A 26,775-nucleotide genomic window follows, 5' to 3' on the forward strand; every position below is an offset into this window, starting at 1 on the left:
GTAATGTTCACTTCTAATACATTACAATTATACTCATTTGTAAACCATCTTTGCGGTACTTAGTGCAAGTAAATAAGTTTAAAATTTCCTTTAAGATGACCAGTATGTTGCATTCTTTTATAGCATGACAGCATGAATTGCATTCATTATTGCCCACCTTTACAAAAGCATGTGAGTAAAGACGAGAAAGTGAAGCTAACTAAATGATACATATTTACCCCGGTATAATGTATGCATAAATGTAAACAGTGTAAACCCAGACATTTCACTGCATCATGTGCCAGTAGATCAGGCTTAAAGCAACAAAAAATTGTGTGTGTGTGTGTGTGTTTGTGTGTGTGTGTGTGTGAATGTGTGTGTGTGTGTAAGTATGGTTCTTGTCATATGTAACTGTAACTTCTGATACCATAATATTCACTCATTCAACCTAATCTGTTTTTAAAAGGTGTCCCTGGATATTTTCTTCCCCTCCATCTGTATTTCTGTCCATCTACAGTCCGCATCTGTTCTGAAATTGTTGTGTGTAAATTCAGAAAACTTCATAGATACATTGTTTTTGTGGCAGCTATCATCAAGGAAGGTTGTCATTAATTGCTGCTGACAAGGAGGAAGTCAAAGGTCAAATGACAATGACATTTTCTGCCCAAAGTTAGCAGCTATATCTGCAAGACACGCTATATATCTGATGGATTTTGCATTATGACCCTTGGGTCACATTCTGAAGGTCAGATGGAGTAGACTGCTCCGGTGGCCTAGTGGTTAGAGCGTCCGCCTTGGATGCAGGAGGTCGTGGGTTCGATCCCCGGTCGAGTCATACCAGAGACTTAAAAAATGGTACTAACAGCTGCCTCGCTTGGCGTTCAGCATTAAGAGGTTAGTGTTAGGACTGGTCGGCCTGGTGTCAGGATAATGTGACTGGGTGGGACATCATGCTACATGTCTGCGGCATGATGCCCCAATGCTAGACATCACTATAAACTGCCACATTGCAGACATCATAGCGATATGACTGAAAAATTGTTAAAGCTACGTTAAAAGTCAAAATCACATCACATCACATCACATCACAGATGGAGTACAGCAAATTGTACATTTGTAATATGCAGTAAAAAGCATTAGGATTTGTATTTATGAACCATTGCAGTTGCTCTAGTTTTTTTTCTTCTAAATTTGTAAAATCTGTTAGTTCTTTTTGTTTGTACAGCTAGACAAGCAGCTTATGTCATGTGCATATGTTTGTGAATGTTAAATTTCGACTGGTCTCATTTTCATGTGGGTATTTCGGAAGTGTGAGTGCTCTATCATTCTTTCTGTGAAATTATTAAATTATTATTTTGTCTTCATTCAAAGGTTCAGATCAAATGCATATAAGTCTGCAGCACTAAAAGTGAATATGTACCTACCTTTTTCTTAAAGACCTTTTAACCCAGGCATGTCCAACCAGCAGGCTGCATGCAGCCCAGTCCTTGACATTGTGTGGTCAATGGCCATGTAAGCAGTCCTTTTGAAAATACACATTTTAATGTGTATTTAGTCCATTTGTTTTCTGATGATGTTTTATTTATCTACCACATTACATGACTATTTTATTTGACAAGATTATGACAACCATGTCATAAGAATTATATTAGTGTCAATGTAATAGTTGTGTTGGATTTTCATACATTACATGACTATCTTATTTGACAACATTATGACAAGCATGTCATAAGAATTATATTAGTGTCAGTGTCATAATTGTGTTGGATTTTCATGCCTTAAGCATTTTGTTCTAGCCCTCAACCATAAAAGGTTGGACATCCTTGCTTATAATTCCCTAAATAGGGTAATACAACTAACTGTTATAAATTTTAAAAGACACACTCATGGCACAGCAAGTCGAGCTATTATGACATCTATAAAGTTAATAATTGTCATTTCAAGTTATCAAATTCTCAGACACCAATAGATGAGACGGTTGGCACTGTATGCCTGATGGCCTGTATGATTTGTACTTAATAAATCACAGAAAGAGTTTTCCTCTAAAACAAATGGCAGGGTAGAAGGGTTATATTCATCGTCAGTGTCAAAGGCTTAAAAACATAAATGAAGTCAATCATCTACTCAAACGAGTCAGTAATATTTGATTGGATGAATGCCAGTGATGATGTCATACTAAGATTATGGAGTCAGCCAATCAGGTTATGATCCAAATGACCAGTCATGTGATCATGATATATTGTGCATTAAAAGGATGAGTTGAGAATAAAACAAGATTTGTTTTTCTCTTTATCTTTTTTTCCTTAAAACAACACATAATTTGAAAGACTGTAGTGCCTACACACAGAGTTCTAAAATTACACAATGTCTGGTTTGGTTTAATGCATGTATACAAGGTATCACTACATTAATTACTTCCTTTTTAAAATGATACAGTGTATTATTGCAAAGTTCCTATATACCAGGGATGTCTTCCTTAACCCTTTATTTTATTTATAGTACATCCTAAGTAGGTACTAACAAACATTTTGGTCACACTGAGTTTGAAGACAGAATAGGAAAATGAGGTCTACATTCATATATTAGTCAGATTTGAAAAAGAAATTTACTAAAGACCTCTAAAATGTAATTTATTGATTTAAATGAACAAGTTCATAGTGTTTTTAAGTAGTGGGTGGGAGGAGTGTCATTAAATACAAAGATTGCCCCCCCCCCCAGCAGAAAATATTATTTTATAGCTTTATTAACATCAACAAATATTGGAATTCTGTCCCAGCACATGACATGAATATTTAAGTAGGAAATTTTTGAATTCATCTCACCTCTGTCTTACATATGTATTATCCAGGACACAGTATGTCATTTATAGATATGTTGCTATTTATAGACTTTATTGAAAGGACTGGTATTTTCAGGGTATTAGTGACCATTTAGACGTTATATATTATATTCTTTTTCCAACTGAATGTGTGTAACATTCTTTATTGATTAGAAACTGTCTAGGAAAAATCATGGGAAAAATGATTTTTTTGTAGAGACTAGAATACGAGTTGATTGGCTAGGAAGTTAGTGTACTGTTACTTTCATTAGTACAATAAGAGTTGATTGGCTAGGCAGTTAGTGTACTGTTACTTTCATTAGTACAATAAGAGTTGATTGGCTAGGCAGTTACTGTACTGTTACTTTCATTAGTACAATAAGAGTTGATTGGCTAGACAGTTAGTGTAGTGTTACTTTCATTACTACAATAAGAGTTGATTGGCAAGGCAGTTAGTGTAGTGTTACTTTCATTACTACAATAAGAGTTGATTGGCTAGGCAGTTAGTGTAGTGTGATTGGCTAGGCAGTTAGTGTACTGTTACTTTCATTACTACAATAAGAGTTGATTGGCAAGGCAGTTAGTGTAGTGTTACTTTCATTATTGCATTAAGAATTGATTCGCTAGGCAGCTAGTGTAGTGTTACTTACATTATTGCATTAAGAGTTGATTGGCTAGGCAGTTAGTGTAGTGTTACTTTCATTATTGCATTAAGAATTGATTGGCTAGGTAGTTAGTGTAGTGTTACTTTCATTACTACACTAAGAGTTGATTGGCTAGGCAGTTAGTGTAGTGTTACTTTCATTACTACAATAAGAGTTGATTGGCAAGGCAGTTAGTGTAGTGTTACTTTCATTATTGCATTAAGAATTGATTGGCTAGGCAGTTAGTGTAGTGTTACTTACATTATTGCATTAAGAGTTGATTGGCTAGGCAGTTAGTGTACTGTTACTTTCATTAGTACAATAAGAGTTGATTGGCTAGGCAGTTAGTGTAGTGTTACTTTCATTACTACAATAAGAGTTGATTGGCTAGGCAGTTAGTGTACTGTTACTTTCATTACTACAATAAGAGTTGATTGGCAAGGCAGTTAGTGTAGTGTTACTTACATTAGTGCATTAAGAATTGATTGGCAAGGCAGTTAGTGTAGTGTTACTTACATTAGTGCATTAAGAATTGATTCGCTAGGCAGTTAGTGTAGTGTTACTTACATTATTGCATTAAGAATTGATTGGCAAGGCAGTTAGTGTAGTGTTACTTACATTATTGCATTAAGAATTGATTGGCTAGGCAGTTAGTGTAGTGTTACTTTCATTAGTGCATTAAGAATTGATTGGCAAGGCAGTTAGTGTAGTGTTACTTACATTATTGCATTAAGAATTGATTGGCTAGGCAGTTAGTGTAGTGTTACTTACATTATTGCATTAAGAATTGATTGGCAAGGCAGTTAGTGTAGTGTTACTTTCATTAGTGCATTAAGAATTGATTGGCAAGGCAGTTAGTGTAGTGTTACTTACATTAGTGCATTAAGAATTGATTGGCAAGGCAGTTAGTGTAGTGTTACTTTCATTAGTGCATTAAGAATTGATTGGCAAGGCAGTCAGTGTAGTGTTACTTACATTAGTGCATTAAGAATTGATTGGCTAGGCAGTTAGTGTAGTGTTACTTACATTATTGCATTAAGAATTGATTGGCTAGGCAGCTAGTGTAGTGTTACTTACATTATTGCATTAAGAATTGATTGGCTAGGCAGTTAGTGTAGTGTTACTTACATTATTGCATTAAGAATTGATTAGCTAGGCAGTTAGTGTAGTGTTACTTACATTAGTGCATTAAGAATTGATTGGCTAGGCAGTTAGTGTAGTGTTACTTACATTAGTGCATTAAGAATTGATTAGCTAGGCAGTTAGTGTAGTGTTACTTACATTAGTGCATTAAGAATTGATTGGCTAGGCAGTTAGTGTAGTGTTACTTACATTAGTGCATTAAGAATTGACTAGCTAGGCAGTTAGTGTAGTGTTACTTACATTAGTGCATTAAGAATTGATTGGCAAGGCAGTTAGTGTAGTGTTACTTACATTAGTGCATTAAGAATTGATTGGCAAGGCAGTCAGTGTAGTGTTACTTTCATTACTACAATAAGAGTTTATTGGCTAGGCAGTTAGTGTAGTGTTACTTACATTAGTGCATTAAGAATTGATTGGCTAGGCAGTTAGTGTAGTGTTACTTACATTAGTGCATTAAGAATTGATTAGCTAGGCAGTTAGTGTAGTGTTACTTACATTAGTGCATTAAGAATTGATTGGCAAGGCAGTTAGTGTAGTGTTACTTACATTAGTGCATTAAGAATTGATTGGCAAGGCAGTCAGTGTAGTGTTACTTACATTATTGCATTAAGAATTGATTGGCTAGGCAGTTAGTGTAGTGTTACTTACATTAGTGCATTAAGAATTGATTGGCTAGGCAGTTAGTGTAGTGTTACTTACATTAGTGCATTAAGAATTGATTGGCTAGGCAGTTAGTGTAGTGTTATTTACATTATTGCATTAAGAGTTGATTGGCTAGGCAGTTAGTGTAGTGTTACTTACATTAGTGCATTAAGAATTGATTGGCAAGGCAGTTAGTATAGTGACACCTGCAAGTGCAACAGGGACATCTTGATGTGCTCTTGTCAGACATATGTATAGTAATTTCTTCCAGATGTCCTTAGATTTTGTAACTAATTGACACAGTTATGCAAGAAGCACTTAACACTGATTAATGAATCCAGTTTATATGACATGTTCTTACAACACATGTATTTAATTAAATTTGAAGTAATTTGTTGCATTTTTGAATATGACTCAAATACTTTTTGGACTTTATATGTTTGATTTTAACTTAATTTTTTTATAGATTATTACTTGTACTGATTGATTATTACTAATACATGTACTGGTAGACTATTACTCATACTAGTAGAGTTATTCATACAGGAAGATTATTACTTGTATTGATTGATTATTACTCATACCAGTTGATTTTTACTCATACTAGTAGAGTTATTCATACAGGAAGATTATTACTTGTATTGATTGATTATTACTAATACTGGTAGATTATTTCTCATACTAGTAGAGTTATTCATACAGGAAGATTATTACTTGTATTGATTGATTATTACTAATACTGGTAGATTATTACTCATACTAGTAGAGTTATTCATACAGGAAGATTATTACTTGTATTGATTGATTATTACTCATACCAGTTGATTATTACTAATACTAGTAGAGTTATTCATACAGGAAGATTATTACTTGTACTGATTGATTATTACTCGTACCAGTAGATTATTACTCATACTAGTAGAGTTATTCATACAGGAAGATTATTACTTGTATTGATTGATTATTACTGATACTGGTAGATTATTACTCATACTAGTAGAGTTATTCATACAAGAAGATTATTACTTGTATTGATTGATTATTACTCATACCAGTTGATTATTACTAATACTAGTAGAGTTATTCATACAGGAAGATTATTACTTGTATTGATTGATTATTATTAATACTGGCTGATTATTACTCATACTAGTAGAGTTATTCATACAGGAAGATTATTACTTGTATTGATTGATTATTACTCATACCAGTAGATTATTACTAATACTAGTAGAGTTATTCATACAGGAAGATTATTACTTGTATTGATTGATTATTATTAATACTGGCTGATTATTACTAATACTAGTAGAGTTATTCATACAGGAAGATTATTACATGTATTGATTGATTATTACTCATACCAGTAGATTATTACTAATACTAGTAGAGTTATTCATACAGGAAGATTATTACTTGTATTGATTGATTATTACTCATACCAGTTGATTATTACTCAGACTGGCTGATTATTATTTGTGGTGTGTGTGATGTGATTTGGATTTTTAACATGGCTTTAAAAAATTCAGTCATATTGCTACATTGTCTGCAATGTGGTAATTTATAGTGATGTCTAGCACTGGGGCATCATGTCGCAGACAGGTAGCATGATGTCCCACCTGGTTACATTATCCTGACACCAGACTGACCAGTCCTAACACTAGCCTCTTAATGCTGAGTGCCAAGCAAGGCAGCTGTTAGTACCATTTTTGTAAGTCTCTGGTATGACTCGGCTGGGGATCGAACCAACGACCTCCCGCATCTGAGGCGGATGCTCTAACCACTAGGCCACCGGAGCGGTCATTATTATTTGTATTGGTATTACTTGCAATGATAAATTATTAGTAATACTGGTAGACTTTTACTCATGCATGTCGATTATCAGTCATACTGGTAGATTTTTACTCATGCATGTTGATTATCAGTCATACTAGTAGATTCTTACTCATGCATGTTGATTATCAGTCATACTGGTAGATTTTTACTCATGCATGTCGATTATCAGTCATACTGGTAGATTTTTATTCATGCATGTCGATTATCAGTCATACTGGTAGATTCTTACTCATGCATGTTGATTATCAGTCATACTGGTAGATTTTTACTCATGCATGTCGATTGTCAGTCATACTGGTAGAATATTAGTCAGACTGGTAGAATATTGCTCATACTGGTAGATTATTACAACCTCTTGAACTTCTGACACAAACCAGATTTAGTGGAGTCTATTATTTCTAACAAATAATTGGATTGTGAAATAATCAACTTGATTGTTTTTGAATTTTTCAAAAGTTTATTTTTTGTTTCAGGGAAGCCAATATCTGACAGCACATATTCCAGAAACCAGCTGTCAACATTGGTCTATGTAAGGAAGGGGAAAATTATTTATCAGTGGGTCCCGAGGCTCTGTGTAATTAGTGGAACTCGTCTGCACATTTACAGAGGTAAACTTGAGCACCATCTTTATACAGCTACATAATCATGTAAATGTTGTAGTTGACTTTGATATTTTGCTCTACATAATAATATATATATAAGTCAAACTGCAAATTGCACAGACCCAGATCTGCCATCTTATTATGTTCCAGCAGATTGAGTCTATGCAGCTGGTTAGGAATAATCAGTAGAATGAGTAATTCAATTTAATGTATGTCCACAGTGTTTGTAACATCCCATGTGACTTAGAAAATTAGATTTTGTATCCTCATTTCTAAGTCAAAAAGTTTTTGTTTTCTAGATACATGTATACACAAATATAGATAGACAAGGTTTGGATAATGAAGTTTCACAAATCCACACTCCCTGTATCTATCCAACACACACACACACACACACACATATATATATATATATATATATATATATATATATATATATATATATATATATATAAAATCCATTTTATTTTCAATTTTCAGATAAAAACAAAACCACAAAGCCGACAATAGTGCAGTTAGCAAAGGGGACCGTTGAGGAATATCAAACAAAGGGACATGACTTTTGTCTCAAGCTGACCTCATCATTGCAGGGCGAGCGATCCGTGTACCTGTCCTTTTCAAATGAGAAGGATTACAACAAATGGCTGCGCAAAACAAAGAAGGTAGTTGCAATTGGAGCTTTTTAATTTGTAAAGAAAGAATCATCAGAGACTTGCTTGCATTGTAAATACTGTTGAAGATGGTGGTTTTACAAATGGGGAGTTTTTTAAAAAGTCATTCAGATTAAACTGAATAGTGTTGACTTAAAGATATTTTGTGTCAAGATTGTCCTTGAAGTCATTTTATCAACCATCAAAAAATCTCAGTGATCTATAATTCATTCCAGCACATGTATATATTATGGATATTGTTTAGATAATTGATTGTCCAGAAAATTTACAAATATATGGAGAATAGACACTGTTCTTAGATGACAAACTGATTGCCTTAATGAATGGACACTCAGATGAGGTGGTATATGCATAATACATTTTTTTTACCTGTAGAAGCCACAAATCTAAGACTGATAGTTCCTTTCAGTTTCACCAGTTTACTTCGACTCAAGAGTCATTGGATTCTATCATCTGGGCCATTGAGAATGAGTTTTAGCTGGATCTTCACCATGTAGCCATATACACTAAATAGGCCACTGAGAATGACTTTTAGCCAGATCTTCACCCTGTAGCCATATACACTAACTGGGTCATTGAGAATGAGTTTTAGCCAGATCTTCACCCTGTAGTCATATACATTAACTGGGCCATTGAGAATGAGCTTTAGCCAGATCTTCACCCTGTAGCCATATACACTAACTGGGCCATTGAGAATGAGTTTTAGCCAGATCTTCACCCTGTAGCCATATACACTAACTGGGTCATTGAGAATGAGTTTTAGCCAGATCTTCACCATGTAGCCATATACACTAAATAGGCCATTGAGAATGACTTTTAGCCAGATCTTCACCCTGTAGCCATATACACTAACTGGGTCATTGAGAATGAGTTTTAGCCAGATCTTCACCCTGTAGCCATATACATTAACTGGGCTGTTGAGAATGAGTTTTATTCAGATCTTCACCCTGTAGTCATATACACTAACTGGGCCATTGAGAATGACTTTTAGCCAGATCTTCACCCTGTAGCCATATACACTAACTGGGCTGTTGAGAATGAGTTTTATCCAGATCTTCACCCTGCAGCCATATACACTAACTGGGCCATTGAGAATGACTTTTAGCCAGATCTTCACCCTGTAGCCATATACACTAACTGGGCTGTTGAGAATGAGTTTTATTCAGATCTTCACCCTGTAGTCATATACACTAACTGGGCTGTTGAGAATGAGTTTTAGCTAGATATTCACCCTGTAGTCATATACACTAACTGGGTTGTTGAGAATGAGTTTTATCCGATCTTCACCCTGTAGTCATATACACTAACTGGGCCATTGAGAATGACTTTTAGCCAGATCTTCACCCTGCAGCCATATACACTAACTGGGCCATTGAGAATGACTTTTAGCCAGATCTTCACCCTGTAGCCATATACACTAACTGGGCTGTTGAGAATGAGTTTTATTCAGATCTTCACCCTGTAGCCATATACACTAACTGGGCCATTGAGAATGAGTTTTATCCAGATCTTCACCCTGTAGTCATATACACTAACTGGGCCATTGAGAATGAGTTTTATCCAGATCTTCACCCTGTAGTCATATACACTAACTGGGTTGTTGAGAATGAGTTTTATCCAGATCTTCACCATGTAGCCATATACACTAACTGGGTCATTGAGAATGAGTTTTAGCCAGATCTTCACCCTGTAGCCATATACATTAACTGGGCTGTTGAGAATGAGTTTTATTCAGATCTTCACCCTGTAGTCATATACACTAACTGGGCCACTGAGAATGAGTTTTAGCCAGATCTTCACCCTGTAGCCATATACACTAACTGGGCTGTTGAGAATGAGTTTTATCCAGATCTTCACCCTGCAGCCATATACACTAACTGGGCCATTGAGAATGAGTTTTAGCCAGATCTTCACCCTGTAGCCATATACACTAACTGGGCTGTTGAGAATGAGTTTTGTTCAGATCTTCACCCTGTAGTCATATACACTAACTGGGCTGTTGAGAATGAGTTTTATTCAGATCTTCACCCTGTAGTCATATACACTAACTGGGTTGTTGAGAATGAGTTTTATCCGATCTTCACCCTGTAGTCATATACACTAACTGGGCCATTGAGAATGACTTTTAGCCAGATCTTCACCCTGCAGCCATATACACTAACTGGGCCATTGAGAATGACTTTTAGCCAGATCTTCACCCTGTAGCCATATACACTAACTCGGCTGTTGAGAATGAGTTTTAATCAGATCTTCACCCTGTAGCCATATACACTAACTGGGCCATTGAGAATGAGTTTTATCCAGATCTTCACCCTGTAGTCATATACACTAACTGGGCCATTGAGAATGACTTTTAGCCAGATCTTCACCCTGTAGCCATATACACTAACTGGGCCATTGAGAATGAGTTTTATCCAGATATTCACCCTGTAGTCATATACACTAACTGGGCTGTTGAGAATGAGTTTTATCTGATCTTCACCCTGTAGTCATATACACTAACTGGGCCATTGAGAATGACTTTTAGCCAGATCTTCACCCTGTTGCCATACACACTAACTGGGCCATTGAGAATGAGTTTTAGCCAGATCTTCACCCTGCAGCCATATACACTAACTGGGCCATTGAGAATGACTTTTAGCCAGATCTTCACCCTGTTGCCATATACACTAACTGGGCCATTGAGAATGACTTTTAGCCAGATCTTCACCCTGTAGCCACATACACTAACTGGACCATTGAGAATGAGTTTTGTTCAGATCTTCACCCTGTAGCCATATGCACTAACTGGACCATTGAGAATGACTTTTAGCCAGATCTTCACCCTGTAGCCACATACACTAACTGGGCCATTGAGAATGACTTTTAGCCAGATCTTCACCCTGTAGCCACATACACTAACTGGACCATTGAGAATGACTTTTAGCCAGATCTTCACCCTGTAGCCATATGCACTAACTGGGCTGTTGAGAATGAGTTTTATCCAGATCTTCACCCTGTAGCCATATACACTAACTGGACCATTGAGAATGACTTTTAGTCAGATCTTCACCCTGTAGCCATATGCACTAACTGGGCTGTTGAGAATGAGTTTTATCCAGATCTTCACCCTGTAGCCATATACACTAACTGGGCATGACCTAATACAGTTTTTCATGCAACTGGCATGGATTCATTTGTGAACTTGTCCACTTGACAATTTCAAGTAGTTTTGTGAATGGACAAGTAATTAATCCAAGGTCATGTCACAGGATGTCACATAAAGACATGATAAAACTCCAGTAGCCCACAACCGGATTGATCAAATTCAAGTTACAAGAATCCTTTAGACTCTATCGATGAAAGGCTTGGAGGGAGATTTTTCAGTCTAACATTTTGTTACAAAAATGAGCTTTACAAATGTTTTGAAGGTTGATGTGTAGCTTTTTGGATATGCTGCCAGGGCACATGATTGTGCGTATTGCACAAATTGTTTACGAATTGGCACAGTTAGAGAGCAGTGATGTGTGAGAACTCCTGGGAATTAGTTTAAAGTTGCACAAATGAATATGAACTCTGTGCAGTATACAAATTTTATTTAACAAAGTGCTTTTCATGACATAAGTCCTCCATTAGAGGTATCATTGTGCTTGTTGCAACATCTATCTTTCTTCAGGTAGGCAACTATTTACACATCTGGTTTCTTCAGCGTAATTTACATGAATAGTTGTTCAACTACATTGGGTCCTGGAACAAGCATTCTGTTGTAGATTGAACCTTGCATAACGATGTTTTACAAATTCATATATCAAATATGGGCTACCTAGAAAACTCCAACATGGTTCATCTTAACAAGACAATTTTGTTTGACAAATATTGGCTGATAATAGTAACAATGGCAAATATTGGCTGATGATAGTGATAATGGCAAATATTGGCTGATGATAGTGATAAGGGCAAATATTGGCTGATGATAGTGATAAGGGCAAATATTGGCTGATGATAGTGATAAGGGCAAATATTGACTGATGATAGTGATAAGGGCAAATATTGGCTGATGATAGTAATAATGGCAAATATTGGCTGGTGATAGTGATAATGACACTGATTTTTAAAGTTATGAATTATATCAGATTTTTGGAGCTTGTAAAGTATTATTGGAAATGCCAGTGAGTGATTTTTAGCCCATAAATGTATTGAATATGAGTTTGATTCACATACAGGCTGGAGAAATATAGATGGCATGCCACTCCCCCACCCAACCTTTCAGCAGATAATACATGCAAGTCCTGGAAAATTGTACATAACAACCATAAAGAACAGTTTCCCAACATGTTCAAGCTAGCTTAGCTGGATCTCAACACAGTACAATATTCAATCCCATATAAGAAACAGATTAACTCATAAACAATCAACATATTGATGGTTATATAGCTAGAGACCAAATCTTCTAACGATTTTGATTTCAATAGACCTCTAACATAGTGGAGCAGAAAGAAAGAGAGATGGATATTGAAGTGATAGGTAAATATTGAACTATGGCCATTTCATATTCTCCCTCCTTTTTCTTACTCCCACCTTATTTTGATGACAAGGGGAGAGCTTTTCCACTATTCCATGGGACAAGAACTTTGAAATATAAAATTCAACCCAGCCATGGATTTAGCTCTTCAGTCTTGGAAACTATTAAGATCCTCACTCTACATGAAAATACAAATTCAGATGCACAATTAAAATTGTCTCCATGTCAGTTCTTAGCCTATTAAACTTTATTTAGAGGGACTGATTTTTGGAGGTGGGTGAGTGCAAAGATATATGTTGTGCAACTCTTTAATTTTTGCAAGATTTGCAATCAACAGAATTTAAAGAAATCTCTATAGAAACCATTCTACTAACTCTAATTTCACAACCAACTGCTTTTTCATTAGGCTGTTTGGCTGATCTCAGACAGGAGAGCAACCTTCAGTTTAAAAGAATATATACATATTTTTTCCTTACAAAATATCATTAAAATAATACAGGCATTATAGACAAAATTCTTCTTGGACATTACATCAGAAATGCTATAAATTTGAGAGAATAATTAAATTCCACTGAATAAAAACTCCAGGTGTAAATTCAGAATATTGAAGTCAGTGGAGTGTTTAGTTTGGAATTAATTTCCCAAGCCATTACAAGTGGTAAGTCTGTGTCTAAAAGGGGGTCTGCTTGTCTCACCTGTGTATATTTATCTAATCAGGTGTCTGAAGCTATGACTGATAGATATACCTGAGATGGCTACCTCATTTAGTATGTGCAGTCAGTTGGAAATGGGAGAGGAATGCAAGGTTGTTACTAGACTGCCTGTGAATGAGACTTGAGTGAGGGCATTGTAAACATTGTTTTCATTAAGTTATCAGGTGGAATGCATTTGTTAAATTAAATGGTTGTGAATTACATTTGTTATTAGAATGGATATAAAATCAACTTAACCAGTCTGACATAATGAAACAATGAACTGTATTAGTACAAACAAGATACACTTAATATTGATGTTTCATTTAGGGACACAAATATATGCTTGTAAACATAACTATTCATTTAGCCTGGGACACAAATATATGCTTGTAAACATAACTATTCATTTAGCCTGGGACACAAATATATGCTTGTAAACATAACTATTCATTTAGCCTGGGACACAAATATATGCTTGTAAACATAACTATTCATTTAGCCTGGGACACAAATATATGCTTGTAAACATAACTATTCATTTAGCCTGGGACACAAATATATGCTTGTAAACATAACTATTCATTTAGCCTGGGACACAAATATGTGCTTGTAAACATAACTATTCATTTAGCCTGGGACACAAATATATGCTTGTAAACATAACTATTCATTTAGCCTGGGACACAAATATGTGCTTGTAAACATAACTATTCATTTAGCCTGGGACACAAATATGTGCTTGTAAACATAACTATTCATTTAGCCTGGGACACAAATATATGCTTGTAAACATAACTATTCATTTAGCCTGGGACACAAATATGTGCTTGTAAACATAACTATTCATTTAGCCTGGGACACAAATATGTGCTTGTAAACATAACTATTCATTTAGCCTGGGACACAAATATGTGCTTGTAAACATAACTATTCATTTAGCCTGGGACACAAATATATGCTTGTAAACATAACTATTCATTTAGCCTGGGACACAAATATGTGCTTGTAAACATAACTATTCATTTAGCCTGGGACACAAATATGTGCTATTGAACATAACTATTCATATAGCCTGGGACACAAATATGTGCTGTTGAACATAACTATTCATTTAGCCTGGGACACAAATATGTGCTACTGAACATAACTATGCATTTAGCCTGGGACAAAAATAAGTGCTTGTGAACTTAACTGATCATTTAAGGACAAAATATTTGTGAACATATGTGTTAATTTTCTGACATACATATGTGCTTGTGAACATAGTTGTGTATCTGATGAAATGTATAGATTGTATACAAAATTGTAGATTTTATAATTAGGTATAGTTGATGAATGGAATTTCTGCTGTGCAAATGATGTTGATATAGTTTAACTACCAAACTGATACTTAAGGGAAGGTCATTCCATATAATTGGCACCAGATACATACTATATTTACAATGGCACCAGATACCTACTATATTTACAATGACACCAGATACCTACTATATTTACAATGGCACCAGATACCTACTATATTTGCAATGCCACCAGATACCTACTATATTTACAATGGCACCAGATACCTACTATATTTGCAATGCCACCAGATACCTACTATATTTACAATGGCACCAGATACCTACTATATTTACAATGGCACCAGATACCTACTATATTTACAATGGCACCAGATACCTACTATATTTACAATGGCACCAGATACCTACTATATTTACAATGGCACCAGATACCTACTATATTTACAATGATACCTACTATATTTACAATGACACCAGATACCTACTATATTTACAATGGCACCAGATACCTACTATATTTACAATGACACCAGATACCTACTATATTTACAATGACACCAGATACCTACTATATTTACAATGACACCAGATACCTACTATATTTACAATGGCACCAGATACCTACTATATTTACAATGGCACCTGATACCTATTATATTTACAATGGCACCAGATACCTACTATATTTACAATGGCACCAGATACCTACTATATTTACAATGACACCAGAAACCTACTATATTTACAATGGCACCATATATCTACTATATTTACAATGGCTGTACATTTTTTTGATAAAGAACCATCTCCACTACAAGGCTTTAGTTGTCCAGTCTTGAATATATTTCATTATGGATCATGTCAATAGCAGTGATCTCCCTTAGTCTGGTTGCTAGGTGTTACATGAGCAAAGTAGGACAGTGGCCTGATAGTTCATATTGACATGTGCCAGTATTTATCACTGTCATGTTCATTATTATTCTATTAAATGAAAATTTGATAGTAGTAATCTCTGTAGTTATGACTTTCAAATACCATGTATACTTGTATAAAAGTTGGATCCAACTGCAAACTGCACATACCCAGATTTGCCACTGCATAATGCTCAAGCATATCTAGGTCTGTGTAGTTTAATAGGAATATTAAGTAGAACAAACAACATAGCACATGATCAACACATTATGTGATAGCAGATCAGGGTCTATGTTGTTTGCACTCTGACTTGACTTAGTGAGTATAATGTGTCATATTCTAGGTATTATCTGCGCATGATCAGTATTGATGATGAACTGAGTGGTAAAAAAGGTCAGCATCATGTCAGTATTAATGATGAACTGAATGTCAAAAAGGTCAGCATGATGTCAGCATTAGTGGTGAACTGATTGGCAAAAATGGTCAGCATCAGTCAGTATTAATGATGAACTGAGTAGTTAAAAATGGTCAGCATCATGTCAGTATTAATGATGAACTGAGTGGTAAAAAAGGATCAGCATCATGTCAGTATTAATGATGAACTGAGTGGTAAAAAAGGTCAGCATCATGTCAGTATTCATGATGAAATGAGTGGTAAAAAAGGATCAGCATCATGTCAGTATTAATGATGAACTGAGTGTTAAAAAAGGTCAGCATCATGTCAGTATTAATGATGAACTGAGTGGTAAAAAAGGTCAGCATCATGTCAGTATTAATGATGAACTGAGTGGTAAAAAAGGTCAGCATCATGTCAGTATTAATGATGAACTGAGTGGTAAAATATGGTCAGCATCATGTCAGTATTAATGATAAACTGAGTGTTAAAAAAGGATCAGCATCAAGTCAGTATTAATGATGAACTGAGTGGTTAAAAAGGTCAGCATCATGTCAGTATTAATGATGAACTGAGTGGTAAAAAAGGTCAGCATCATGTCAGTATTAATGATGAACTGAGTGGTAAAAAAGGTCAGCATCATGTCACTATTAATGATGAAATGAGTGGTAAAAAATATAGTGTGTGTCTTCTAGGGGAATGAACATTTATTCATAAGATCTTGCATGAACAAAACATGCCTTCTAATTTAAATTTAGGGCCTTAATTTATCTGCGCTAAGTCCCTCTTCATCATTTTCTTTGAATGTTAAACAGTGATTAGATTTATGTACTGTATAACAGGATTTCTTCTGTTCCGCCTTGTGGTACCTGCACATACATGTATTAGATTTATGTTCATTGTGTCAAGACTTCTTTAGTTCTACCTTCTAGTAACTAAGAAGTATGTTACATTTATGTGCAGCATGACTGGACTTCAGTTCTGCCTTCTCTCTAAACTGATTTATTTGCAGTATTATTACTCTATGGTCTTAATCCAAGTAACAGAAAAAGCAAAACCAGCAAGTTCAGTAAAATTCAACAAATAATTTATTGCCCTAGTAAACAAAGTGAAAATTTAAATGGAACTTACAATATCATGAATTAAATCCCAAATAATCCTCAAGGTTCTATCACAAATGCAAAAGTATAGAGTGTTTTGAATAAATGCCAGTTGTATTCCAAATGAATTCCAATCTTTAAAGTGCTGATTTCCAAAGGTCTTGAATGTGCTGATGAACTAATAGTCATGATGTATCACAACAATATAATTCAGAATCCAGAACATCTTTGATATTTTCAAATGTTTCACATATCAAATAACCACATATAAAAAAATACCTAAATAGTGTTTTAGTCCAAAAGTTAATGAACACTGCAATTTCAATTAATAATTCTTTAAGTAAATGATTCCCCTCAAATTTTATATCTGAACACAACAGTAGATTCTTCTACAGACTGAAGTTAAAGGATGATAGAATAATCTTGTTGATCTGAACCTTATATACATCCCCACTTGACATATATACATCCCCACTTAACCTACATACATCCCCACTTGACCTGTATCATAATAACATTTTGAAAACACTCAATCATCTAAATGGAAAATTACTCAAGCTGTAATAAAGTTGTTTCTAGAACCTTCTCAGGTCATAATGAAGGCTAGGTCTTGAACTCAGACCCAAGTAAACATCCATTTATAAATTACAAACAAGACAAATATTCAGGTATGCGCTGAAACTCTATCCTCAATCATGGACAAAGGTCAAGCACTCATTACAACTAAATATACATATCACTGGGCTTGCAATCTACCAACTGGTGCCTAAACAGACAAAAATTATTTTCCTAAAATAGAGTTGATATCTGCTATGAAGTGCATGATCAGGCAACTTAAGTTACAATGAAGGTTACAAGTACAACAGTGAATTTTTTCCCTGCCCATGAGATAAACTTTATTATTTGAAAGGGGATGGTGTTGATGTTGGCTATGACAGTATTTCTTGTACTTATTATCAACCTAAACATTTTAAGTTTCTTTTTTGTTTCTTAACTTAAAGTTATTACTTCTTGTTTCTTGTTTTTTATTATGTTGGTAGTCATGACAAAAAAATTAATTCTGCTCTAGTTGGTTAATAAATTGTTTTGGTAATAGGTATATTGTCCAAACCCATCAGAAGTCAATTATTTTATCATGAAAAATAATTTTCTGGGTTACATTTTTTAATGACAATAGCAAAGTATTTAACAGGAGACACGGTTGGGATATTCATGAGCAAACAATCTGGATAAGCTTAGTCTGATAATACCGAATGAGTCTAATAATCCCAAATGAGTCTAATAATCCCAAATGAGTGTAATAATCCCAAATGAGTGTAATAATCCCAAATGATGCTGATAATCCCAAATGAGTCTGATAATCCCAAATGAAAGGTCAATTCAGAAGTGACTCAGATGACAGCTAGGTGTTCATTCCTTTTCAACTGTACAGCAGTTTGAAAGAAACAGCTATGATGGAGTTATGTGGAGACATTAAATTTAATTTAAATTAATTTAATTCTTACCTGTGACATTCTATATCTTGTATTAAAACGTTTTTGTTGTTGTTGTGGGGTTTAATGCCATTTTTCAGCACATGATAGGCTATGCATGGCGGCCAGTATTAATGGTGGAGGAAGAACCCGAGGAAACCCAAGGGAAGAACCACCAATCCACGAGAAGCTACTGGCAAGCTTTCTCACATACCCACATTGGCTGAATGATTTGAGAGAATGTCACAGGAAAAAGGCATGGAAGAAAAATACTAACTTAATAATTACTTAATGCATTTGAAAGGAATTTAAAATAAATATTTATCATTATGGATCTTGAAAAATCATATTCCTAGTAAATGATGAAACAATTGGTAGAGCTCCCAGAAAATTAATTTAAATTAGACTTGACCATAAAGCACTCTTTAAGACTCCTTTTCTTTGAACCTAGAGTAAACATCAGGAATATTTACAAACCAGTTGATGCAGGTAATGTGTGCAATAAATTTTGAAACTTGAGTCTGTTCACTTTTGCTTGACTAGACTTGTGTAATGTCATGTTCAAATCTTAGACTTTGAAACAAAACAAGATCATGAAAACAGTGTTCTGAATTAATTTTTATTCATGGAGCACCACATTTTTATTCATAGAGGACCACATTTTTATAGTCTCATGTCAGCTGGAATGCCAAGATTAAGAATTCTGTGAACAATTATACATCCATACAAATAATTTGGCCTCTTATCTCATGGAATGAATTTAAGCACTGACTAAAATGTTCTTTTTTTGTAAAACCATAAAATTCATGCTAGTTAAAATGTAGGAATTCATTATTCATGTCAGTGCTACAAGTACCTGTCAAAGTATGTAAGCCAAAAGGCAACCTACTTGAAAATTTTAATGGTCATTTCAAATCTTAGTTCTCCAAGCCCTAGTAATTACTTTTTAGTTAAAGCAACTGGAAAGAGTAATTGTTTTGATTGGGGGAGGGGAGGGCATAAGTTTTAATAGTCTCCTTGATCAAGTGTTATGTATATCTATATTGTGTGTTTAACATTTGTCAATGATTGTAGATTGTAAGGGTCATTTGTAAACAACATATTACATAGCTTACTTTTGTCCATGACTATAGATTATACTTTAAGATAATTAATCATTTGTAAACAACATGTTTACTTAGATTTGAGTTCTTGGTCTTGGGAATCTATGATCAGACCTTTCAGAGGTTTTCAGATCTAATTTGAGAGGAATTGTTTATTTGAATTATTCATTGAAATTACAAAGTGCTCATTTACATTTGGACTAAAGCACTACTTTGAGATTACTGAAGATTTATTCAAAGACATTCTAGACTATACCATTGTAATACATCAAGACTGTTTAAATCAACCTATTCAAGACTACTGGCCCATCAGACCATTCAGGATTTGGTATTCATTCAGAATAATCTATTCATTTCATGGTCCTTTGCTACATTAGGTGGATAAGAAATCTAAAAATATTAAACAGTTGAATGTGTCTGCTTATTGTCAATTTTTTGTTTCCTTATCTATATTACATACCTTTTTTCAGGCCACCGCCAAACTGCCCACAAAGGCTGATTTGTCCAATTGTCACCTGGAGTTTCTGCCAGAGACTGTTTTCATCAATGAAGACCTTGAGTACCTCAACCTGCGTCACAATGTATTGAAAGAAAGGCCAATAGAGGAGGACATCTACACGATCGGTTGGCTGGATGACCTTCCCAGGTAAGTCATCAGAAAATGAAACTCCCCCTGGTTTCACTAAAAATTTTAAAAAATTCACAGTAAATAGTATCTTAATGTCAAAGTGTCTCTGAAGAAAAAATTTGGACATGAAAATTTCCTTTAGTATATTGAAATGAAATTATTACAGCCAAAATTCCACTTTACATATTTATTGTATTCTCTGAGAAGAAAACAATTATTTCCACAAGTGTTAAGAAATTTAGTAAAACTATTTTCCAGTCTGTCTTCAAATATAGAGACATTAGAGATCCTTTTATGCTTCCTCCCCAAACTCAGTCCTAATTATTTATATTATTCTTTATCAGACAGTGTAAATTTTCTCTCTGAGTAGAAATTTAGTGATGTCAGTTATGGAGTTTTCTTCTTGCTACATCATTACCATCATGCCAATTGATATACATTACCTGTATGCATGCATGCATGTATGTATGTATGTATGTATGTATGTATGTATGTATGTATGTATGTATGTATGTATGTACATACATTTTAAATTTGTTTAATTTTTCTGTGAACATTAATCTAAAACCTTCCAATGTTTGTAGCAAAGTTATCCTCAAAAGCAGATCACATTATTTTCTTGAAATCTTCATTGACAATGCTCAAATTATTTAAGAAACTAAAAGAGAATCATTTCACCAGTTGGAAATATGTGTACCATGTCTCTAAGGGGAGACAATCTAGCTTTTAGACTTTGTCCTTAAAAGTGACAGTTGTATTACATGTATGTTATGTGTTGTAAGGCACATCAGCACAACCCTGGCTGTAACATGCTGAGTAGAAGTTATGGCAGGATAAAAAGGATGGTAAAAATAGTTAAAATCTGTGGGAAGATCAACAGATCCAAATAAAATCAATCTCCTGTCAAATTGAATGATAGAAAACTGAGATTGCATAAAAGTTCTTATAATGGATGAGATTATGTAAAAGTTGTTATAAAGGATGTGATTATGTAAAAGTTGTTATAAAGGATGAGATTATGTAAAAGTTCTTATAAAGGATGAGATTTTGTAAAAGTTGTTATAAAGGATGATATATGTAAAAGTTGTTATAAAGGATGAGATTATGTAAAAGTTGTTATAAAGGATGAGATTATGTAAAAGTTCTTATAAAGGATGAGATTTTGTAAAAGTTGTTATAAAGGATGAGATTATGTAAAAGTTGTTATAAAGGATGAGATATGTAAAAGTTGTTATAAAGGATGAGATTATGTAAAAGTTGTTATAAAGGATGAGATTATGTAAAAGTTCTTATAAAGGATGAGATTTTGTAAAAGTTGTTATAAAGAATGAGATTATGTAAAAGTTGTTATAAAGGATGAGATTATGTAAAAGTTGTTATAAAGGATGAGATTATGTACAAGTTGTTATAAAGGATGAGATTATGTAAAAGTTGTTATAAAGGATGAGATTTTGTAAAAGTTCATAAAATGGTTGAAATTGTGTGTCAGTTCTTAAAAAGGTTTGACTATAAAAGGTGAAGGTAAAAGATGTCAAAACATCAAAATTACTGAGTATAGTAACAATGTCATGGAAAGTTCAGATATGATAATCTGAAATTTGAACTAATTAACCAAGAGTTACCTTCCTTGGTGACCTTAGTGCCATGTATTCCTTGAACATTCACATATGGTCATAACCCATTCAACTGATAAAGGTAATACAATACAATGGCACCATTATGAACCACTTTTCCTAACTTCAATAATGCATTTAATCTCTGTATTGAGGCACCTCTCCACAGAAATTAAAAGACAAAATGTAGTTCTGCAAGTGTCCTTTATGGACAGGTTTTTATTGTCATTGTATTGAAATATCTTGAAACCATAAGCATTGTTAATGTTAAATTTTAGCTCACCTCATCAAAGGCCAAATGAGTTTATGGTATTGCCCAGCATCTATCATCAATTGTGTGTTGTTGGTCCATTATCTGTTGTACATTGTCCTGTGTATCTATCAAACATACATCAGTAATTATTTTAATGCTCATAAGACTTAATTTCTAGTCAGATTCAGTCAAACTTGGTATGTAAGATTATACCATCAAAACTGCCCATGAGCAATAGTCATGAAGATTACACCATCAAAACTGCCCATGAGCAATAGTCATGAAGATTACACCATCAAAACTGCCCATGAGCAATAGTCATGAAGATTATACCATCAAAACTGCCCATGAGCAATAGTCATGAAGATTACACCATCAAAACTGCCCATGAGCAATAGTCATGAAGATTAATGATGTGATCTAGTATTTGGTAGCTGGAGCCTGTGAAAACTCTAGATGCCATATTTTCCTGTAAAAACTCTAGTGGTCGTATTTCTGATTAGATTTTGATCTGATATGGTATGTAAACTAATGTCATCAAGAGTGCATATTAATAAAGCCATCTTGCATTTGATTGGCTGAGGTTGTTCACATTTAACAGGCAATATTTTGATCAGATTTGGTGTGAAGGCTTATATAAGATGCCAGAGGTATTTGATAATGAGCAGCATCAATGCATATTAATGAGGTGATCTTGCATCTGATTGGCTAAGCTTGTAAACACAGTATAGACCATATATCTGACAGATTATAATCAGACTTGTTGTGTAAGCTTGTTAAAGGTTTTATTTAGTCTTGTTGTGTAAGCTTGTTAATGGATTTATTTAGACTTGTGTAAGCTTGTTAAGGGATTTTAATTAGATTTGTTGTGTAAGTTTGTTAATAGATTATAATCAGACTTGTTGTGTAAGGTTGTTAAGGGATTTTAATTAGACTTGTTGTGTAAGCTTGTTAATAGATTATAATCAGACTTGTTGTGTAAGGTTGTTAATGGATTTTAATTAGACTTGTTGTGTAAGCTTGTTAATAGATTATAATCAGACTTGTTGTGTAAGCTTGTTAAGGGATTTTATTTAGACTTGTTGTGTAAGCTTGTTAAAGGATTTTAATTTGACTTGCGTAAGCTTGTTAATAGATTATAGTCAGACTTGTTGTGTAAGGTTGTTAAGGGATTTTAATTAGACTTGTTGTGTAAGGTTGTTAATAGATTATAATCAGACTTGTTGTGTAAGGTTGTTAATAGATTATAATCAGACTTGTTGTGTAAGCTTGTTAATAGATTATAATCAGACTTGTTGTGTAAGATCACTTCATCAAAATCTCAGATGGATATGATAATGAGCAAGAGTGTTGCATATTAATGAGCATCTGATGGTAAGAATGGAACCTGCAACCATCTGGTCAGGAGTCAAACATGCTAACCACCACTGCAACACCCTTGGGTCAGGGTCTTAATGGTTTCCAAATTACTCTAGGGACAGGGCCCCAGAAGTAAGTAATAGACTACTGAATCAGTTCTGACAGCATAGAGTTACTCCCCTTAGAATGCTAAGGAATTATAAAATTTGAGGGTGGGGCTACTGTTTTAAAGTTAAGAATAAAATCTAAGTCCCCAGGGTAAAGAAATATCCAGGAGACAGTTGCTCTGTTGGTTGAGCCAACTCTTCATTCAAAGGTTCAATGTTCAATACTCACCTAGACTCCATTCCAGGTCACCTGCCTAAGTGTGATTTTGAGAAAGGTACTGTCTTAAGCATGCTTTTAAAAGAAAATAAAAACCTGCAAAAACTACAGAGAATATGACACCAACATTAGCTACTATGCACTCCAGCTTTTTGCTCTGTATAGTTTCTAGATATGTGTGTATTCACAACCTGACATACATCAGCTACCAGGTGAGCAGTATTGGTCCCACCTGGACCGATTGTTATTTTATGCTTTCTTAGATTTCACAACTTGAGGAGTCTGAACCTGGCCGACAATGAACTGCATGTGTTTCCAATGGCGATATGCAAGATGAAGATGCTGACAGAGTTGAATGTGGCCAGTAACAAGATAACACAAATACCCCCAGATATCATAGGGCTAGAGAAGTAAAAATATATTTTTTTATTATATAACATGGAATGGCTATAGAATGTAACCTTAATTGCAAGATTAACCTCAGTGTCCTACCTCCATTGATTGAAAATATTATATAAGTAACATGTCATCTTTGAAATTACTCAGAAGAGATAACTTTGAGAAAATCTTGATTTAAATCATGACTCATGTTTCAGGTATTGCTCTGTTCTGGTATCTTACCTTTTCAGTTTCATATTTTAAATTTTTATATTGAATTGCAGTAATATAAATCTTGATGTAATGTCTTCACTCAAATTTAAATTATTTATGTTTAGTATTGAATTTTTAATGAGAGTATATATACCAAGAATATGAATGGGGATTTGGGGTGTTAACGTTGCAAAGATACAACTTTGTTGGAGACTATGATTTAAGGTCATTTCAGGGTCAACCTCATTCATGTATATCATATGAGAATATCCTGTAATTGTTGGTCTTTACATGATCTGTTCTGTTTCAATTTTTTCAGCTTACAGCTTTTTCATGTCCATAACAATCACCTCTCCTCACTCCCAGATGAAGTATCTAGAATGAAGAATCTGATGGTGCTGGTCCTTGCATTTAACCGCTTTACCACAATCCCTAGTGTACTACTACATTCCCATGATACACAGAATCAAGTGGATAGTTTCATTATGGCAGGCAATATGGTGGACAAAATGCCTCATGAAGTGTTGAACCGAATGAAACGCATTAAAAAAATTGATCTTCGTATGAACAGACTGTCATTCATGCCAAGTGAGATGGCAAAATTTCATTTACTGGAGCATGTGACCCATTTAGATGTACGTGACAATCATATTACTGATTTAGACATCAGGGCCCTACGATCCCTGGAGTATCTGAACTGCGAGAGAAATCAAATTCATACATTGCAGGTCAATGGCAGTGCAATAAAGTCTATCTTTGCTAAAAGAAATGGTAAGTTGTGATTTATTTGTATTGTATTATTGAGAGAAATGTTAAGTTGCACGTTTCATTGTGGAATTTAGAGGTATGAGTTGACAAAAGTAATTTGTTTTGTTTACAACACTAAGTAAAAACAATGAAAATAACAAGGCTTACAAATTGATTATAAAATTTCAGGAATCATTCCCTTGGTAATATATGAATTGACTATAACATTTTAGAAACCATTCCCTTGGTAATATATAAATTGGCTATAACATTTCAGGAATCATTCCCTTGGTATATATGACTTGACTACAACATTTCAGGAATCATTCCCTTGGTAATATATGACTTGACTATAACATTTCAAAAATCATTCCCTTGGTAATATATGACTTGACTATAACATTTCAGGAATCATTCCCTTGGTAATATATGTCATTTATCAATCAGTATAATGCCTGTTAATACAAATATTTTTTCCCAAAATTATTTCATCAGATTTTCACCTATAATACCTGGTAAAAGTGAAGTAACTTTTTAAATTTTATATTTACACTGTAACAAATTTGAAGGCTTAGTTTGACATGCAAAAACACCCTGGTTTTCTTAATCTGTCCAAAACACCCTGATTTTCTTAATCTGTCCAAAACACCGTTTTTCTTAATCTGTCCAAAACAACCTGGTTTTATTAATCTGTCCAAAACAACCTGGTTTCATTAATCTGTCCAAAACAACCTGGTTTTATTAATATGTCCAAAACAACCTGGTTTTATTAATGTCTCCAAAGCACCTTGGTTTAATTAATCTGTCCAAAACACACTGGTTTTATTAATCTGTCCAAAACACCTTGGTTTTATTAATCTGTCCAAAACACACTGGTTTTATTAATCTGTCCAAAACACACTGGTTTTATTAATCTGTCCAAAACACACTGGTTTTATTAATCTGTCCACATATTTGTCAGTACTTTATAATTTAATGCATTATGTCATCATTTCTTGTCCTGTAATTGATCATTCTTTGGTGTAGTTATTTTTAGAAAAGCTTATGTTGATTGGTGGCCAGTATATTTAGGTTGCCCTTTGTGTATGTTTGAATATTTCTGGCATATCAATTGGCATGCAAGGGAAAATATATATTTCTTGTGAATGTCTGAATATTTCTGGCATATCAATTGGCATGCAAGGGAAAATATATATTTCTTGTTAATGTCTAAATATTTCTGGCATATCAACTGGCATGCAAGGGAAAATATATATTCTTGTTAATGTCTGAATATTTCTGGCATATCAACTGGCATGCAAGGGAAAATATATATTTCTTGTGAATGTCTGAATATTTCTGGCATATCAACTGGCATGCAAGGGAAAATATATATTTCTTGTGAATGTCTGAATATTTCTGGCATATCAATTGGCATGCAAGGGAAAATATATATTTCTTGTTA

General features: G+C 34.2%; 1 protein-coding gene across 1 annotated transcript in view; it reads left to right on the top strand.

Annotated features, from left to right (window-relative positions):
- Positions 1 to 26,775, top strand: part of LOC149787419 (PH domain leucine-rich repeat-containing protein phosphatase 2-like) — a 92,280-nt gene that overhangs the window by 37,161 nt on the left and 28,344 nt on the right. The window contains exons 3-7 of the mRNA XM_089978031.1: positions 7,536 to 7,670; positions 8,145 to 8,326; positions 20,287 to 20,462; positions 24,257 to 24,403; positions 24,904 to 25,355. Coding sequence (XP_089834157.1) covers positions 7,536 to 7,670; positions 8,145 to 8,326; positions 20,287 to 20,462; positions 24,257 to 24,403; positions 24,904 to 25,355 — 1,092 coding nt within the window. The remainder of the gene's footprint in view (positions 1 to 7,535; positions 7,671 to 8,144; positions 8,327 to 20,286; positions 20,463 to 24,256; positions 24,404 to 24,903; positions 25,356 to 26,775) is intronic.

The sequence above is a fragment of the Sinohyriopsis cumingii genome, chromosome 12 (genome assembly GCF_028554795.1).
Source record: "Sinohyriopsis cumingii isolate HCF-2022 chromosome 12, ASM2855479v2, whole genome shotgun sequence".
Taxonomy (NCBI): domain Eukaryota; kingdom Metazoa; phylum Mollusca; class Bivalvia; order Unionida; family Unionidae; genus Sinohyriopsis; species Sinohyriopsis cumingii.